A 19,303-nucleotide genomic window follows, 5' to 3' on the forward strand; every position below is an offset into this window, starting at 1 on the left:
CTTACAAATGAGGACATTTTGCTGGTGGAGTCCTATGGATAGTGGTAGAGGAAGTGGAAGAGCTTAAATTTACATGTGGACAATTGGGCCTCTAACCATGATCCTAAGCTGTTTTGCAAATGTACTTCTTCCCTCCCTCCTTTCCTCTCTCCCTCTCTCCCCCTCTCTTCTTCTCTTTCTCTCAAAAACTACCTAAGAGTTTGCAGCTCACTGGTACAGCTTGTGCTTAACATGTAGGGGAAGCCCCATGTTCAATATCCAGCACCAAAAAAAAAAAAAAAAATCATGTATGCACATTTACTATGAGCCTTATTCTGCAGTACATAATGCAATGATAATCATTGAATAAGACTTGAAAAAGTGAGATTGGGCTGGGATTGTGGCTCAGTGGTAGAGTGCTTGCCTAATGAGAGTGAGGCACTGGGTTTGATTCTTAGCACCACATACAAATAAATAAATAAAAATTCATTAACAACTAATAAAAATACTTAAAAAAAAAAAAAAAAAGATTCTGGTAAGAAAACCAAGGTTGGGTTGGGCTTGGAGCTGTAGAGATGAGAACATTCATGCAGAGGCTCTTGGCCTACTTTATTACTAGAGCTGACCCTTAAATTTAGCTGTGAACTTCTACATCATAAAAGGAGCCAGTCATTTGAGTAGCAGCCTAATCAAAAAGGGAGACAGACATAGTCACTTCAATAACTCTTATTAAAAGAGAGGAAAGACTGAAAATGAGGAACAAAGAAACTTGTCGGTATTTTGCAAAGTTTTTCTTAACACTGAGCTTGATTATTTCAAAAGGAATCTTCTACTCTCTCTGAGCACCAAAGAACATCTCCTTCTGGATGGCTTTTTGACCAGCAAAGATCTTGGTATTGGGCATTCTTGTTGTAGTCTATTTTTGCTTCTTGAACTCATAATAGGAAAGTCTTGCCAGAGGGCTCCTCTCGGAGAAAATGATCCTTCATGAAACCATCCAGGAGGAGGACCTTGCTGATAATGACAGTGGCTTTGTTAGTCAGATTTCTATCACTGTGAACAGACTACCTGAGAAAATCAACTTATGAGGAGGAAAGGGTTACTTTGACTCACAGTTTCAGAGGTTTCAGTCCATGAGTACTTGGTCCTGTTGCTTTGAGCCTGTGGTGGCACAGAACCTTACGGTGGGAGCACATGGTGGAGGCGGCCTGTATGCCTCCTGGTAGCAAGAAAGCAAAAGAGAGAAGAAGGGCCAGGGGTCCAGTATCTCCTTAAAGGCATGCCCCAATGACCTAACTTCTCCCACTAGCATCATAGACTGGTGACCAATCCTTTAACATACGGGCTCTGGAGGGACATTTTAAATCCAAACTATAATAATGGCCTTTAGTTCATCTTGATGACTCACCATTCCTTTCCTACTCTCCATCTGGGCCACATCAGACTACTGGTGGTTTGGGATCACTTCTGCCCATTCCTCTTACCTAACTAGATGCTTTTCCTTCCATAGCACCCCCAGGGAAGCTTCCTTAACTAACTCACCTAGCTACCCTCAGGCTGGACACCTCTTTTCTGGGTACTCAGTTTCTCATGCTTATGTTTAAAGGCAGTGTTTCTGCAGGTCCCAGTCACACATATCTGAATCCAAGCCCAGCGACTTAAGAGGCTGAGGCAGGAGGATGGCAAATTTGAGGCCAGCCTTGTCATTTAGCAAGACCCTGTCTCTTAAAAAAAAAAAAAAAAAAAAAAGATGGGGGGGGTGGGACTGGGGCTGTAGCTCAACAGCAGAGCACTTGCCTAGCATGTGTGAGGCACTGGGTTTGATCTTTAGGACCACATTAAAATATAAATAAAATAAAGGCATGCTGTCCATCTAAAACTACAAAAAATAATAAACTGGTTATGTAGCTCAGTGGTAAAGCACTCTGAGTTAACACTAGTACACCAAAAAAAAAAAAAAAAAAAAAAAAGTGTGTGTATGTGTGTATATGCATATACATAATGAACAATGATTTCCCAGGATTATAAAGATCTGGTCTGTTTTTATGTGCAGGTTGAAATTTTGGGATTGGGTCTTTTTTCTGAACTTCTGTAAGTTATGGAATGCAAGACACATACATAAATGTGCAGTATCGTTATATCATTATAACATGGGCACCCACATAACACCAGCTAAGGATGGGGAATAGCACCTAGAAGACCCCAGGTGCCATTCCTGATCATGGCCTGTTGTCCCCTACTGCCCTGGCTTTGATGCTGTCAGTGTCTAACTTTCCTTTGTATGCTATTACCACCTATGCGTGTGCTCAGACTTAATCGTCTAGTTTTGATTTTTCTATAGGGGAGCTTGTTCAACATGGATTTTTCATTGTTGTGCATTTTTCACTCAACATGGAGTCCAATTTATTGCTCAAGAGCCATGTTTTTTAATCTTTTTTCCTTTGCCCCATGAAGAATCTTCAGCCTTTTTTTTTTTTTCTTATTGCCCCCCGCCCCAGGAAAGTTTAATACCCGGGATATTATATATCTGTTTATGTACTATATATATATCTGTGTAAAGAGAATAAGATTTTTTTTTTTTTTTTTTTTTGGTACTGGGGATTTGAACCCAGGAGCACTTAACTTCAGCCCTTTTTTGTACTTTGAGACAAGGTCTTACTGAATTGCGTAGGGCCTTGCTAGATTACTGAAGCTGACTTTGAATTCACAATCCTCCTGCTTCAGCCTCCCAGGCTGCTGGGATTACAGACGTGCACCATCAAGCCCGGCATCTGAGATTTTTTTTTTTTTATCTCATAAGAATCAATTTTCACTCCCTGGAGATGTTCTCTACCTCACTGGGAATACATGCTTCAGCAATATCTCCATTTTGCATCTGACAATGCTGTGTCGTGGGACTCCTCTGTGCCCTGGAAGATGTTGAGCTGCGTCTCTGGCCCTTACCTACTGGATGCCATTAGCACCACCCACTCCCCTGTCGTAACAACCCCAAATGTTTCCAGACATTGCCAGATGTTCTCTGGGCAGAGGGCAGAAGTGCCCCTGGTTTAGAACTGCTGAAGTTATTGAACACAAACCAACTACTGCAGCACCCTGGAGGTTTGACCAGAGAGATGGGGTAAATGATGGGCATTTGTATCCAGCATTTGTCCTTCTTACTGTGTGATGTATTAAGGGGAAGAAAGCAGTGTTATAACTGGTGCAGATAATAAGACACCAGAGTTTTATTGTTGTTTATTTGTGGGTACCAGACATTGAACCGAGGGTGCCCTCAACCACTGAGACCCCAGCCCTTTTTATTTTTATTTTGAGACAGGGTCTCGCTGAGTTGCTTAGGGCTTTTCTAAGTTGCTGAGGCTGGCTTTGAACTCTTGATTCTCCTGCCTCAGCCTCCCCAGCCGCTGGGATTATAGGCGTCTGCCACCACACCCAGCAAAATAACCAGTTTTGAGGAAGACGCTGTATATTGTGTTTATAAATCTGGAAGACTAAATTCTAAAAAGCTTACAATGGTTATCTGTGGGTAATTGAATTAGCAGATCATTTTTAAATTTTTCTTTTAATTTTTCTCCATTTTTTAAATATTTCTATACTAGAAGGCGTTTTCTATTTAATGCTTAAAGTATCTATCATTTGAGACAATATCACTACAATTCAAAAACCAATTTGGTGTTTTAGTATTTTGTCTAGGTAGTGGAGGAGGGTTAGTAGAAGATAATTTCGCTTTCATGCTGAATGACTTTTTGCAAAAATAAGTTTTGACATCTGAGTAAAAGAAATTTTTCTGACAGTCATTAAACCATGTCATCTCACAGATGCTTAGATATTTCCCCTAAATTAAAACTTGTATTAGAATGACTATATTGGCATCTCCTAATTTTTTCCGCCTCTTTTTAAATTTGCAGGTTGAAAATGAATATGGCTCCTACTTTGCCTGTGATTTTGACTACATGCGTTTCCTGCAGAAGCGCTTCCGCTACCATCTCGGTAACGATGTGCTTCTGTTCACCACTGATGGGGCACTTAAAAAGTTCCTGAAGTGTGGGACCCTGCAGGGCCTCTATGCCACAGTGGACTTTGGAACAGGTTGGTGTTTTATAAAAACAGAAAACATAGCTTAAAATCAGCTTTTTACTCAGTTAGTATGGGCAGCAGCTATTGTTTTATGTGGCGTGGGCAGATGGAGTGAAATTGCTCAAGTTTTCCCTTATCAAGGGCGTTCGTCAGCTTTCCGTTACTGTAACAAAATAGCTGAGGTGATAAACTTAAAAAAAGGAAGTGTTAATTTTGGCTTATAGTTTTAGAAGTTTCAATTCATGTTCAGTTGTTCCCATTGTTTTGGGGCCTGTGACAGGGTAGTACATCATGGTGGGAGTGCATGGTGGAGAAGGCCTGTTCACTTTGTGACTGGGAATCTAAAGAAGGAGAACAAAAGACCAGGACCCCACAGTGTCTTCAAGAGCAGTACCCACAATGACCTAAAACTTCCCAGTAGGCCCTGCCTCTTCAAGGTTCCACCACCTCTCAATAGCATCAGGCCAGGAACCGGGCATTTTAGCACATGGGCCTTTGGCAGACATTTAATATCAACTGTAGCATCAAGTAAAAAGTAAAACAGAATGACTGGACCTCTCAGTTGTGGAGGATTAACTGGTTTAAGCCTGTAGGACAAGAGCTTCCAGGCGAGCTTCGTTTTCAGCACTGGTAGAGCTAGCCTGGACCCTGGAGTGGGGCCAGGATGGGGGTGAGCAGTTACAGCTGTGAGAAGCTCTAGCCTGAGGCCTTGCTCCTCAAGCTCTGTCTGGGGCAGGCTTTGCTCTCATCGGCTTTCCCTGTCCTCCTATCTTGGCAGACTCTCAGGCTGTGTTGAGGCCTTAGCACAAGTTGAAGTCAGCCACTGGCTGGTGTGGTAGGCCTATCAGCCCTTCTGTGCGGGAAATGTTCCAACGCTTCTGTTCTCTCTCTGCTTTACTAACTCTGTGAGCTCTGAGGCCTAGAGGTATTTGCCAGACTCACGTGGAAGTTGCAGAGGTTTAGCAAATGAAATTTCTGAAAGGGAGACTGGGAGGCTTCTGACTTTAAGAAATGTCAAGGCATCTTCAGTTAGACTGAGTACAGCTTTCATAAAGGACATGACAGTTAAACGCAGCGTGTCATCCTGAATAGGATCCTAGACTAGGATCCCCCCCACACACACCGCACAGGACATTACTAAGACAATTACAATTTTGAATAAAGTTTGTAGATTATAATAGTGTGTCAGTATTAATGTTCTGATTTTTATAACGATATTGTGTTTTTAAAGAACACTCTTGCTGCAGGGTGTGGTGGTACACGCCTGTCGTCCCAGTGGCTCGGGAGCCTGAGGCAAGAGGATCACAAGTTCAAAACCAGTCTCCGCAACTTAGCAAAGCCCTGAGCAACTTCGACCCTGACTCAAAATCAAAAGTAAAAAGGGCTGGGGATGTAGCTCGGTGGTAAAGCTCCCCTGGGTTCAATCCCCAGTACCAAGAGGGAAAAAAAAAAAAATGCCCTTGGCTTTAGGGAATACATATTGAAATATTTAGGGGCAAAGGGCCATCCTGTCTGTAACTTATTCTCACATGACTCAGAAAAAAATTATGTATATATTTATATAGAAGGAGAAACTGATAAAATAAATGTGATAACCTGCCAACAACTGGCAAATCTTAATGAAGGGAACGTAAGAGTTCTTTGTAGTATTCTTCCAATTTTCTATAAGATTGAGATTATTTTAAGATTAAAAAGTTACAAAAAAAAAAAAAGACCAACTCTGCAAAAAGCATAAAAACCCTGCTATTCTTCCCCTGATGTATAAGCCACTTCAAACACATTGCATATTTAATGCTTGTTCCCTTTTGAGAGGGACCCACAGAAGTCTGAAGTGTGGGAGTTTGACTGAAATTGCCTTTTTGAAAAGGCTGTTCTACGCTACCAAAAAGGAGACAGAAGGAACGGACCTTACGTTAATTGAGTATTTCTAGAAATCTGGTCTGTTGCTCAGAGCGTTTGGTGATGGAATAACTCATCGACAAAGAGCCGAAGAGGAAGCGGCCTGCTGGTTTCCTCTACTTTGGCCCACCACCTATCCCAGTGATGGAAAAGCACAGTGTTTTTCTGTCAGAAGGAACAAATGGGAGAGTATGATGAGTCTGTTGTAAGCATGATTCGTAGGTGGGGTGACTGATTGTTCCCACTGGGGTTGAAGAACAGGTGACCGCAAAACCAGGGTGCTGGGGCAGGTGGCCCCCAGCCTGACACCTGCCGGCTCCATTCCCTTGTGTGGGAGAGAGGCAGTGACCAGTGGGGGTGTTGACCATTCTCACAAGGTGGCTCATGAGAACAGTGTTTCAAGGTCTGAAAGCCACCTCATGCTTGATAGTGAGAAACACAGCCCATGAGGTTCTGCTCTTTCTGCTGGGCAGCTTCTCTCCTGAAAGCTGGACTTAAAGACACCAAAAGGCTGACCTTGGAGCAAGCAGTTATTGAAGGGTCTCACTGGACTCACTTCCACACTGGGATACCTTCCATGGGCATGGATCATGAAGTGCCAGGCAGGGTGTCCCCTGCTCTGGTTGGTGTGGATACTGGTCAAGTTCTTTCTCTTTCTTTCACACACACAAGGCAGCCCATTACTCTCTGTGGAGAAATTCTCTTTCTTAGAAATTCTTTCTTTTGAGAGGAAGGAATGTAGAAGACACAGGAGGCAAGATGACACTTAGGCATCCTAATGGACTGTTTCTGAAAGAAAAATTGAGAGCAAGTTGTTTAGAATGACGATGTGCACATGAAGATTCAGAGTATACTCTGTAATTCAGAGATAAACTCAAAGAGAGCACCCGCATCTCTGTGATTTGTTAATTCCCGGGAGGCTTGCAAGGGAAGTGTCTTTAGGGTAGCTTCCTCCCACAGGGAGCATCTAGGTCAACCAGCTGCCCCTGTGAAGAGAGGAGCACCCAAGACCTGTGTGGAGGGCAGGCCTGTGAAGGGAAGTCCTAAGGCAAGTGGTCAAAGGAAGTCAAGGGAGGCCACGGGACCTGCTCAGCGAGGAAGCAAGGTTCTGTGGTCCCCACACATCCTTTAATGGATGATTCGAGTCCAGCCTAAAGCCAGCGTGGGGGTGTGCCAGGCCCAGGAGGGCGTGGGGAAGGACAAGGGGCCTGTCTCCATCAGCTGGGACTATTTTAACAAAATACCTTAGAGCGGGTTGTTGATAAACAACAGCAATTTATTGCTCACAGTTCTGGATACTGGGAAGTCCAAGATCAAGGTGCCAACTGATTCAGTGTCTAGCAAGGGTCCATTCTCTGCTTCAAAGATGTCACTTTTTCATGTGAGTGTGTGGTACTGGGGATTTCTAGACAAGTGGTCTACCTCTGAGCTCTATCCTCAACCCATTTGCAACTATATGGAGATAGGGTTTCCCTAAGTGTCCAAGTTTGACCTTGAACTTGAGATCCTCCTGCCTCATCACCCGAGTCATTGGGATTACAGGTTGTGCACACTGGCTTTACTTTCTTACTATCCTCACATGATGGAAGGGGCAGGGCTCCCTTGAGCCTCTTTTACAAGGACACTAAATCCCATTCATGAGGTGCAGCCTCATGACTCAGTCAGTTCCCAAAGGCCCACGTCTTAATGCCATCATCCTGGAGTTTGGATTCCAATTTAGGAATTTTGGAGAGATAATAACATTCAGAACATGGCAGGGCCTCAGACTCGAGGCCCATGAGCGGCTCTCGTTATTTAACTTCTTATCATTCCCATGGCTGACCTTTCTTCTCCCTCTCGTTATTTCCAGGTGGCAACGTCACAGCCGATTTCCAAACTCAGAGGAAAGTGGAGCCCAAAGGACCCTTGGTAAGAATTGAGGTTGAGGTTTGGGGGCTGTCCTCTCACACCAACTCCATCGCAGCTATCAAGAGGCGAGAGGGAGGGTGACATGCTGCTGTAAGAACGGTGCAGCAACAGATAGGATTGTAAGGTTATAGCCCCTCTGGACACGTGGGTGACAGCAGAAATGATGCTTCATTTGAAACAGGCCCTGCCCTGGAGTGGAACAGAATGCGAGCCACATGAATGACCAAGGGAATTCCCGTAAATGGTTGTTGTCTCCGTTTTCATGAGGCTCAGGGAACATATGGCACTTGCGCCTGGTGGTACAGCCTCCAAGTGGCTGGGCCAGAGCTAGTTCTTGAAAGCTCTTTGCAGCAGAGCTTCTCCACCTTCCAGGTGTTTACCAATTCCTTGGGGATCTGATTAAAAAGCAAAGTGCAGCTGGGTGAGGTGGCACACGCCTGTAATCCCAGCGGCTCGGGAAGCTGAGGCAGGAAGATCTTGAGTTCAAAGCCAGCCTCAGCAACTTTGCAACACCCTAAGCAACTCAGCAAGACCCTGTCTCTAAATAAAATATAAAAAAGGGCTGGGGATGTGACTTAGTGATCAAGTGTCCCTGGGTTCAATCCCTGGTACAAAAAAAAAAAAACAAATTCAATCTGCTGGGTCTGGGTGGAGCTTGAGAATCTGCATTTCCAACAACCACCTGGGCAGCATGGAGGATGTAGTTTGCTGACCACACTTTGAGTTAGCAGGACTTGGTGGCATGCTCTGGAGACTGATAGGAGGAAGAGGGGATGGCAAGAACCAGGCAGGTGTAAATATCTGTCAACCCTTCTCTCTCTGTTCTTCCTTTTTCATCAGTCATTGTTGTTAACTCGGCCCAGTGTATGAGGTCATATCCTGTGCCTGTTCTGCCACAGGTCCACCTGTGTGCAAGCCTTATTTACAAAACGGCCTTAGTGAGTGTGCAGAGGCTGCATTCACAGATTTTAGGTGGAGCTGTTTCCTAAAACCTAACACATCCAGGTTCCTTTTTCCTCTCCAGAGCAAGGACTTGGCAGAGTAATACCTGAGAGAAACATGCGTTGTTTGAACCTGCTTTGTAGAATATATGTGCAAGTCTACCTCATTTTAAGTCAACCTGAGATCTCAATATCTTTATCCATACAAAGGATGAATTTGGAGCTATTTTATAAAAATATTTTGCCCAATTCTTTGCCCAATTAAACTTTAATGCTGTGGAATTGGGGAATGGTTAACAAAATTGATGTAGGTAAAACTTTTTAGGAATACAGTTGTTCTCCAGTATTCTTGGAGGATACAATCCATGGGTTCCAGGACACCCCTTCAAATACTCAATTCTGCAGCTACTCAAGTCACTTATATATCATGATGCAATATTGGCATATGACCTATGCATACCCTCCTACGTTAATTAATCTCAAGTTTACTAATATACCTAATACATCATAAATGCTACATAAATAGTTGTTCTACCATATTGTTTAGAGAATGCCAACAAGAAAAAAAATCACACATGATCAGCACAGATGCAGTTTTTTTTTCTAATATTTTTGATCTGCTGTTATTGTGTCCACGGACGTAGAACCCATGGGATAGAGAGGGCTGATTGTACTTATTATATAAGATGAGATCTCAGATTGGGTTGGCACCTGAGGACTGAGTGTAGGCAGTGCTGCTGTTGGCTTTGGGTTAGGTGGTACATGGGGCATTATAGGACAATTCAGCATTTGAAGGCCATTCAAATGGCCTGAGCTTCATGTTCTTTTCTCTTTTTAGGTCAATTCTGAATTCTATACTGGCTGGTTAGACCATTGGGGTAAGCCTCACTCCACGGTCAAGACGGAAGTCCTGGCTTCCTCCCTCTACGATATACTGACCCGTGGGGCAAGTGTGAACTTGTGAGTATTCAGTGCCCAAGGGCAGGGAACCCTCTTGGCTGTGGGATCATAGTGAAGTTCTATGTGTTTTCTTTTTTCCTTGTAGGTACATGTTTATAGGTGGGACCAATTTTGCCTATTGGAATGGTAAGAGCCATTTAACATATTTGTAGAAGTTTATGCTGCGTTGCTGGTACTTGATTTTGGGGAGTATATCTACAGACAGTTTTTCTCTTTTTGTTTTCTACCAAATTTTCTAATATACAAGGATGACCTATATAATCATTTTTCTTTAAAAAAAAAAATTAAGGGACATAACTTGCTCCTTTAAAAGCCTTATTGTTTTAAATGAGTCTAGCTGGACAGGCCTTAGTCATAGTCTGTGACTGTAGAATATTCGTTCATATCGTCTGCTGTGGTCTTTTTTTCCACTATTAACATTTTGTTGAGATATAATTCACATACCGCAAAATTCACAATTATTCTTAATTTTAATTTTTATTTATTTTTGCAGTATTAAGAATTAAACCTGGGGCCTTCTGCTCCCCAGCCCTTTTAATTTTTTTTAATTTTGAGATAGGGTCTCACTACATTGCCCAGGCTGGCCTCAAACTTGTGATCTTCCTGCCTCAACCTCCTGAGTAACTGTAATTACAGGTGTGTACCACTGTGCCAAGCTAAAATTCACAATGTCCTATAAGCACCTAGGCTGGGCATCGAGGTATACATCTGGTACTATTTATTTTGGTAGGAAAAAGTATGACAAATTTCTCTACATCATCATTAACTTTTGCAAAGACAAACTATGCTTCATTCCCCACCTTTCTCAACGTCTGCATTTTTCTCTCTGGATCATTGGAGATGCCTGACTATTGCATTTTGGAGGCTTAGTTTAAGCCTAAATCCCTCAGGATCTGAAATTGGATACAATTGGCGCTTAATGCAGTTTTTTCTTGGAACTGCTGTTTTGCAAGGTGGGATAGATTGGAAGACATTGCTGAAAGCAGTTTTATTACTATTGTTAGAGCTAAGAATTGAAGATATTATAAGATTCAAATGTCAATCAGGCACGGTGGCACACGTGTAATCCCAGCTACTCAGGAGGCTGAAGTAGGAGGAGCGCAAGTTCAAGGCCAGCCTGGACAAATTAGTGAGACCCTGTCTCAAAATAACAAAAGGCTGGGTGTGTAGCTCTGAAAAAGAATACTTTTCTAATGTGTGTGAATCCCTGGGTTCAATCCAAGTACTGGGGGAAAAAAAATCCTCAAAAGTCACTGCTTAAAAGATGATAGATTGGTCATTGATATTTTAGATCATATCCATGTGTCTGTTTTCTGGTTAGAAACAGTTAAAACTATGACACCTTTTTCATTGAGTAGGAATTCCTCCTCTTGACATGGATGGAATGGAACCTGTCCAGGAATAAAGACCTTTTATTTATTTATTTATTTGTTACTTTACAGTCTTGAAACAATGTTTAAAAATTTACTGTTCTTAATGCATTCTTCTTAGCAAAGAAATTTAGTCACTATTAAAACTATCATTAGAACAGGAAACTGTCCCTAATCCTTTCTCCTGCCCCTCCTCTGCTGTAATCAATAGAAGTCTCTTTTCCACCTCTGTTTTCTCATTTAGTTCTCAGATCATTCACATCTAGGCTAGGGATTATGGACACTACTTTACAGATAAGAGTGTCTGGGTGCAAAAATATGGTCCCTGCATTCCTATTGAGCTGGCAAAGGGTGGAGCCTGGATTCAAACTCAGTCTTCATTGAACCAGAGTCACTGTCCTTTGGATAACTCCTGGTAGCCCCCTTCCAACCCGCAAAGCAGCCTGCTTGGTTCTCCAGGATCTCTAGACCTTTCCTCTGGCCCTAGCTCTTTGGGGAGTCGAGGGAGGGCCAGTCTGTCCTTAGTAGCTGTTTTTTCAGGCGGGCTTCTCAGAGGACAGCACAGACAGAAAGACATCTGGAGGGGGCTCACTGCCCATCCTACCCAGGGCAAGTGCAGGAGCTCATGCAGTATGTCCCTGTGGCCTGTGCGTGTCTATGTCTGTGTGATGGCTGCCTACAGGACCCAGGTGTCCTATCCTTCCACACAGTGTGGACAGCTGGGGAGTGCTAAGTCTTGCCATCTCTTACCTTCCCACCTGACTCCCTCTCACATGGCCAGAGGAGGCTTCCGTGCGCACTGAATCTCTATGACGCTTTCCTGAGCTGGTGTGAAAACATCCACGGTATGATTGTGCTGGTAGAGCCAGATCAAAGGCTGGGTCTTCCAGTCCATCCTTTAGCCCACGGGCCTGCTTCCCACCTGGGTTCCCTCAGCCTGTGAAGGTTATTTCCGGAAGTCACACTTGACCTGACTCTCCTGGTTGAGCATCTCTTTCATGCCGGGCTCTGACAGAGGACTCAAGGGTCAGTGAGTGAGGCAGAGTCAGTCCTCCCTTAAGGAGCATGCAGTTTAGAGCAGAGTGAGACAGAAAACATGAAACCCAAGCAGCACAGTCACTGCCACATCAGAGGCAGAAGACGAGCCACCAAGAAGGTGAGCTCCTTGCAGCAAGGGATGTGGTTTTATTTTTCTTTAGGTCTCACGGGAAGGGATGCCTTTGAACATGTGCTTCCCCTGGAGGTGGGCAGACCTGTTGGCTGTGAGCTGTCTCTTATAAGAAATGGCAGGAAGTAATAGATGCCTGGGTCAATTCAGTTGGTTGAAGGGTCCAGGTCTTTCAAAATGGAGATTCTGTACAGAGAATGAATGAAAACGTTTTTGGACCCTCAACCTCCTTCATTCATCAACTCTACCATTCAGAGTATCCGCCAGGCTCCATTGTTCGTGAACTGTGTCCAAGGAATTTATTACTAATCATAGGTGACGTGTCACATTTTGTGCCTCATTTATTTATATATTAGTTGGGACAAAAGATGAATCCTAAAGCAACTTCATTCTCATTCACTTGCTTTGCCAAGTGGTCTCTGAAGTAGAGGAGAAAGGTACTAAGCCTTGCTGATCCACAGAGGGCAGCATGAGCAGCCCCCGGGAACCTGTTAGAAATGCACTCGCAGGTCCCACTCCGACCTGCTGAATCAGAATGTCTGGACTGGGGCTTAGAAGTCGTGTTTTAACAGGCTGTCCATGTGACTCTTATGCATGGGTAAGTTTTCCAAGTGCTGCCCACTATTGCGCACAGCCTCATACCTGTGAACATCATCCGATGAGGTTGGGAACCTCTGGTGTAGGCTCCGCCCCTTGGACATTCACTACAAGGACACTTCTTTCGTAGTCCTATTATAGGCACAGTACTGCCACGGTGCATTGGTCTTTGTGATAGGCCAAGTTCCCAAGGAGACAGACTCCACTGCCAGGCAGGAAGTTCACTGTGTGCGCCCTCAGGAGCAACACCCGTAAGAGAGAGTGGGCAGATAAATTGGGCTGTGTTGCAATTTCATGAGTGGATTCAACGCATCCTAGAGGGAGCTCTGGAGCTGGATTTTATAGTCCCACTCTAGTCACCTGTTGAGTATGGGCTGTCTGGGAGGCTGTAACCTTGGGCAAGACAGCTCAGCAGAGGCCAACACTCAGAGGAACACATCTGAGGAGTGACAGCTGCCAGTACCCCTGACAACTGGGGTAATGACCAAGTGCCTTTGTCTTCAGGGGGTTTACAAGAGGTATACCACAATTTCCTTTATACTCTAGATATTCCAAAGACTTCAGGATTGCATTTGCATCTTTTTGGCTACTGTGTGTCTGCAGTCATCTCCGACATTGCTCTGTCTGATAAGCTCTCAATTTTCTGCTAATCCTCAACCTGGTCATCTGCCTCTACCAGATCTTTTCTCTGCCACGTGGTTTGAGGACATGAGAAAGATCAAGGATTGAAGGGTTACCCCATGAAGATCATGTCATGAGCCCTACTATTATTGTTTGTGAGATGTTGGTAGATGTTTTGCGAGGAGCATCAGATTCCCTGCTTGTCCAGTGGGGACGGTATCTGTTAGGGTTCTGTGGTTGGGGGTGGGGAGGGAGAAAATGCTTCCTGAACTCTAGTGTGATTAGCAAGTACCACAGGTAGGAACAATTTGTTCCTCCAAATTTGCATCCTAAAGAGCACCTCTGTGTCTCTTAACAATTGGTTTTAATGTGTCCTTCCTTTCTTCTTCCCATAATCCTGTAACCATGGGTCCCAAAGAATTTGTCCCCAGGCAGGACCTTCCTAGTAATTAGTGGTACATTTTTTTTTTTTACTTCCAGGGGCCAACACACCCTATTCACCACAGCCTACCAGCTACGACTATGATGCCCCACTGAGTGAGGCAGGGGACCTCACTGAGAAGTATTTTGTTCTGCGAAAGGTTATCCAAATGGTGAGTGCTCGGTGTGGTGGGGCAGCTTGGGGTCTGGGGCAGCACCTGCCTTGAGCTCACTGTGGTTCTCCAGCCATCTTCCTGCCTGGAACCTTCATGTTTAAAAGGATGGATGAGGGGAGGTGGTGGCTGGCTTTGTGGTAGAGTCTTGGCCTCACCTGATTAAGAGTTTATGAGCAAGTTACTTTACTGACCTTTTAATCTGTCAAACTGGTATAATGACACCCAGCTGTGTTATAAGGATTAAAAAGAACATATAAAGCCCAGTGTGGTGTCACACACCTGTAATCCCCGCAGCTCGGGAGGCTGAGGCAAGAGGATCGAGACTCAGTGAGACCCTGTCTCTAAATAAAATACAAACAAGGACTGGGGAAGTGGCTCAGTGGTTGATTGCCCCTGAGTTCAATCCTGGTACCCCTGCAAAAAAAGAACATGTAAACCATCCGGGACAGTCCCTGACATGCACGTGTCCAATAAGTGTTAACCTATTCTGTAGTTTGTATTAAAGGCAAGAAAATGTGTATTCACTTAAATGACTGAAGTATGGAGGGGAAAAAAAGAATCTGTGGACAATGAGGCACATCACAATGGGAGCTGTGCAAAAACAATGAAGCTTCATTTTTCTAGTTGGGGCAAGTGATTGCTGTTTCCTTCTGACTCGCTCCTGAGCTGCTTGTATCAGCCTATTTCTGCCAGTGTTATAACCTCTTGAGGCACTTAAAGCTCCCAGGTAGGGTTTCCTGTCTCTGTGGTGGGTTTTAAAAAAAAAACCCACAGTTTTTCTGCTCAGTCACCTGAGTTTTGAAGTCAAAAAACAAAGGCTTTCTGCCTATAAATTGGCAGGATTTTTTTTAATATGATGTAATCAGAATTTTAAGCAGGTGTTAACACTTATATTGTGAAATATTTGGGGCATGTAGAAAAATCTGATCCAAAGCTAAATACTCTTATAAATTGTAAACGTTTCATCAGCATTTTCAAGTATACTGTGAAATCTTTGCCCATGTTCTTTTACTATGGGTTTTAATCTTTACAAGTTGTATCTCCTGAGCTCACTCTCATGTGCTTGTTCAGAGCTTTTTTTTTTTTTTTTTTTTTTTTTTTTTTTTTTTTTCTTCAGTGCCAGGCATCAAACCCAGGGCCTCACACATGCTAGGCTAGTCCTCAACCACCATGCCACATCCCCAGCCCTTTTTATTTAAGACAGGGTCTCCCTCAGTTGCCCATTCTGGCCTCCCTCTTAGAATTCTGCCTCAGCCTCCTGAGTTTGGGGATTATGGGCTCCTGTCACTATGCCTGGCCCATTTACTGCTTTCTTTGGGGTTGTTTGAGGATTCTCCACCTACTTCTAGTTCTTCTACTTTGGATGTCTTTCACTCTATTTTTATTTTTTGTGGTGGTTTCCCACTGAAGGGTAATATATACACCCACCAAAAAGCACAGCTCTTCTGTAGGCAGTTGAGTGAATTCCTACAAAGTGAACACAGCCCTGCGACAGCTCCCAGAAGCCCCTCTCGCACCTCTTTCTAGTCATCAGCCCCCACCCACCCTCCCCAGTTAGCTGCTCTCCTGATCTCTATCACCATAGGCTAATTTTGCTCGTTTTTTGGCACTTTATGCAAGTGGGCTCGTACAATATGTGTCTGACTCTCAAGGAACTTTAACATTCAGTTTTAGTTTACAATAGTTAAAAAAATTGGTGTCATTACTTCCTCCATATCACATCTTTAAGTCTCTTTAACTCCCATTACATCCCTCTTGTGTTACTACAGTGACATATTTTAGTTCTTGGGTATAATTTTCATGTATTTTGGTTTTCTTTTAAAAATAAAACCTGGAAGGCGTTACTCTGATGGCTTCTCATAGCATTTGACTTTACCCACATAGTTCATTTATTCACAGATGATTTAACACATCTTTCATCCTCTGTGTACCAGGGGTGGTTTCAGATGCTTGGTATATGTGACCTCCTTGAGAAGGTCTAAGCAAAGACCTTAAGATGGCAAGAGAGCCACATGGGTATCTTTAAGTGTCCTTCTTACTCCAGAAGTCCTGCAAATAAAATGAACCAGCTTTTGAGCAAGTTTTAAAGAAATGGCCAGTATGCAATTTGATACCTCTCTCATGATCTTGGCCTTTTTCTCAAGAAGTCACCCAGTATTGTGTGAGGGGTGGACTCACAGAGTGGCAAGACTTTGGAGAGGGACAGAACCAGATTTGAATCTTGAAGTAGGGCAGGGTACCCACTTCCACATCTGATCCATAATGGTCAACACTTCTCAGGGAGTGATACATAGGAGCTAGTTTTTATTATTGTTTTGTTCACTTCTTCTGTTTTCAGCAGAAGTTGGAAACTCTCTGGAAATTGTGCCCATTCATCCTTAAAACCTCTGTGGACAATTTCCTTTAGAAGCTGCAGCAGTTGCCATTGCTCAGTTCTTTCCAAGAAAATTACAGTATGACCAATAGGTTTGCAATGAGGTCTACAATTTCTAATGGTGGACAAAGGGGATGGGGGCGGGTATAGGATGTAATGTTAATGGGATAAGAAGTGAGTAGATAGGGGTACTAGATCATAGGAGGAGTGAGAATGGAATCAAAAGAGGTTGGTTGTTAGCATGAGAAAAGGGATAAAGAGACTCCAAGGAAACAGGTGAACAAAAGGAAAATAGTGAGAGAAAAATAAATAAATTAAAAATGTAAAAAGATAGGGGAAAAAAAATCTACAATATAACAGTCATACTATTCAAACCTCCCAGACTTCAGCAGCCTGATGCATGAGAGGTACCTGACAATGAGCTTCCAGTTTCAGCAGGCGTCTCAGGATGGGAGTTGCCCCACCTAAAGATGGCTGCACTGGCTTCTGTTCACATTGGTAGATGGGAAGCCACAGCGTGGATGGGCGCCCAGTCCTGCAGTGGGGTGCAGGCGAACCAGGGTCCTCTTTCCAAGAAAATCAAGGAAGAGTATTACTCTGCCATCCCATCAGTGCTTATCTGGTATCCAGGCCCAGAGGGTTTCTTGTGACGTGAACACCTAGTGTTTTATTCTGGACAAGAGTTAATTTTATAAAGAGGAAAGGTTTATTTTGGTTCACCTTTTTGGAAGTTCTGATCCATGGTTGGTTGGCCCTGTGGTTTTGGGTCCATGAGAGAGAGCATCATGGTGGAGTAAAACCTGTCACCTCATGACCAGGAAGTGAAAGGAGTGTGTGTGTGTGGGGGGGGGGGGGATTCCCTTTGGCCTATACCCTCAATGACCTAAAGACCTCCTAATGGGTCCCACCTCTTAAAGATTTCACCAGCTCCCAACAGCACCAAGCTGGAAACCAAGCCTCTAACACATGGGCCTTTGATAGACATTTATCCAAATGATTCCAGCCAGGCAGGAGTATTTTTTTAAATATTTTTTTTAGTTGTACATAAACATAATACCTTATTTATTTTTGTGTGGTGCCGAGGGTTGAACCCAGTGCCTCACACATGCTAGGCAAGCGCTCTACCACTGAGCTACAACCCCAGCCCCAGGTAGGAGTATTTTAAACTGAAGTGTGAACTTGCTGGGCTAGGGATTTATACTAACAATTTGGATCTTTAACAATCTCCCTTTCTCTCTCTTCCCTGATCATCTCTGCTTCTCACCGTCTGATGTAAACCATCACCCCCATACTTCCTTCTAGTATACAGGTGACATTATCTTCTACTTCACAAAGACAATAAAAACTATTGTATAGGTAATGTTAGGAAGCCTGAATTATAAGTAATAGGGTGCCATTGAAATAGTTGAAGAGAAAAAATTATATAGGTAGCTGTACATTCGAGTGAGGGATCACAAATGAATGTATCTTTAGAGTTGGTAAAGAAACCATTGCAATTTGCAAGTGTCTTAGTGAGTTCAGGCTGCTGCGACAGAGTACCATAGACCAAGTGGTTTGCAAACAACAGAAATTGATTTCTCACAGTTCTGGAGGCTGGAAAGTGCTGGGGTCTCTTTCATAAGGCACCAATCCATTCACAGAGGCTCCATCTCTCAAATGCCCTTCCTCCTAATACCATCAATCAGGGTTTAGGAGTTCAACATAGGAATTTTAGGGAGATGCAAATATTTGATACAAAATGTTTAAAACATTTAAATAAGCACAAATATCACTATTTATGACCATCACCATCCCTGGGAATTGAACCCAGAGGGGCTTTACCACTGAGCCACATCCCCAGCCCTTTTAATTTTTTTACTTTGAGACAGAATCTAAGTTCTGAGGGCCTCACCAAGTTCCTGAGGCTGTCCTTGAACTTGTGATCCTCCTGCCTCAGCCTCCTGAACTGCTGGGATTCCAGGTGTACACCACCACTTCTGTCTACAACATTTTTTAGGAGAGGAATTTCAGATTTCTTCACTGTTTGGAACACCTGTACCATTCTTCCCTTACATTCTCTTAGTTGGATGCTCTTCTGTTGTCTCTTCAGGTGGCAATAGTTTGTAATCTTTTTCTCTAGACAGAATAGAAATTTTTCACTTGATGATGGTGATTGAAATTTGTCAGTATTAGTAGTTGGGAAAAGCAGAAAAACTTCACATTTTATTACTGAAAATATCACATAAATGTTTAGAATGTAATGTTGGAACGATCTCTCTCAAGTACTTTAATATGTGAGCTGTAAAATTCAGAAGTAATTTCCTCAGGTATAGTTTCTGGCTGCTTACGTTTCAAAACTTGTTTTTCTTCTACAACTCACCTACTTCTGGGGCTGGGTGCCCTGGGGCATGATTGCATTGCTCTATGATGCTAAGAGAGTCAGCGTTTGGGTGGTAGGAATAATCTCTAAGCAATATTTACCTACTTGTGGAAGCAACAATGAACCCTGCAAGTATACCTTACTAACACTCATGTTAAATAAATCCCCACCTCATCTACTCTATAGTTGAATCCCAAAGATGCTCATGGCACTGAAAAGACCTCTGACGTAAGAGGGCATGTGACAGAGAAACTGGAGCCAAAAGAGACAAGAATCTTAGCCTACTGTGGTTAAATTATATTATTTTTGCAAATTGTACAAACACATATGACTATGTAAATATACCACTAGGACCTCTCCTTGGGGTGTGTCTGGATGCAGAAGATGAGCTGGGTGGCTGCATGAGTAACCTAGGAATGAGATGATGGCAGGGGCAGCAGGGAGTGGAGAGGAAGTA

General features: G+C 43.4%; 1 protein-coding gene across 1 annotated transcript in view; it reads left to right on the forward strand.

Annotated features, from left to right (window-relative positions):
• Glb1 (galactosidase beta 1) overlaps positions 1-19,303 on the forward strand; it is a 100,252-nt gene that overhangs the window by 39,485 nt on the left and 41,464 nt on the right. The window contains exons 6-10 of the mRNA XM_047531791.1: positions 3,885-4,065; positions 7,802-7,860; positions 9,640-9,761; positions 9,847-9,887; positions 13,998-14,110. Of these exons, the coding sequence (XP_047387747.1) occupies positions 3,885-4,065; positions 7,802-7,860; positions 9,640-9,761; positions 9,847-9,887; positions 13,998-14,110 (516 nt within the window). The remainder of the gene's footprint in view (positions 1-3,884; positions 4,066-7,801; positions 7,861-9,639; positions 9,762-9,846; positions 9,888-13,997; positions 14,111-19,303) is intronic.

This window comes from Sciurus carolinensis, chromosome 17 (genome assembly GCF_902686445.1).
Source record: "Sciurus carolinensis chromosome 17, mSciCar1.2, whole genome shotgun sequence".
Taxonomy (NCBI): domain Eukaryota; kingdom Metazoa; phylum Chordata; class Mammalia; order Rodentia; family Sciuridae; genus Sciurus; species Sciurus carolinensis.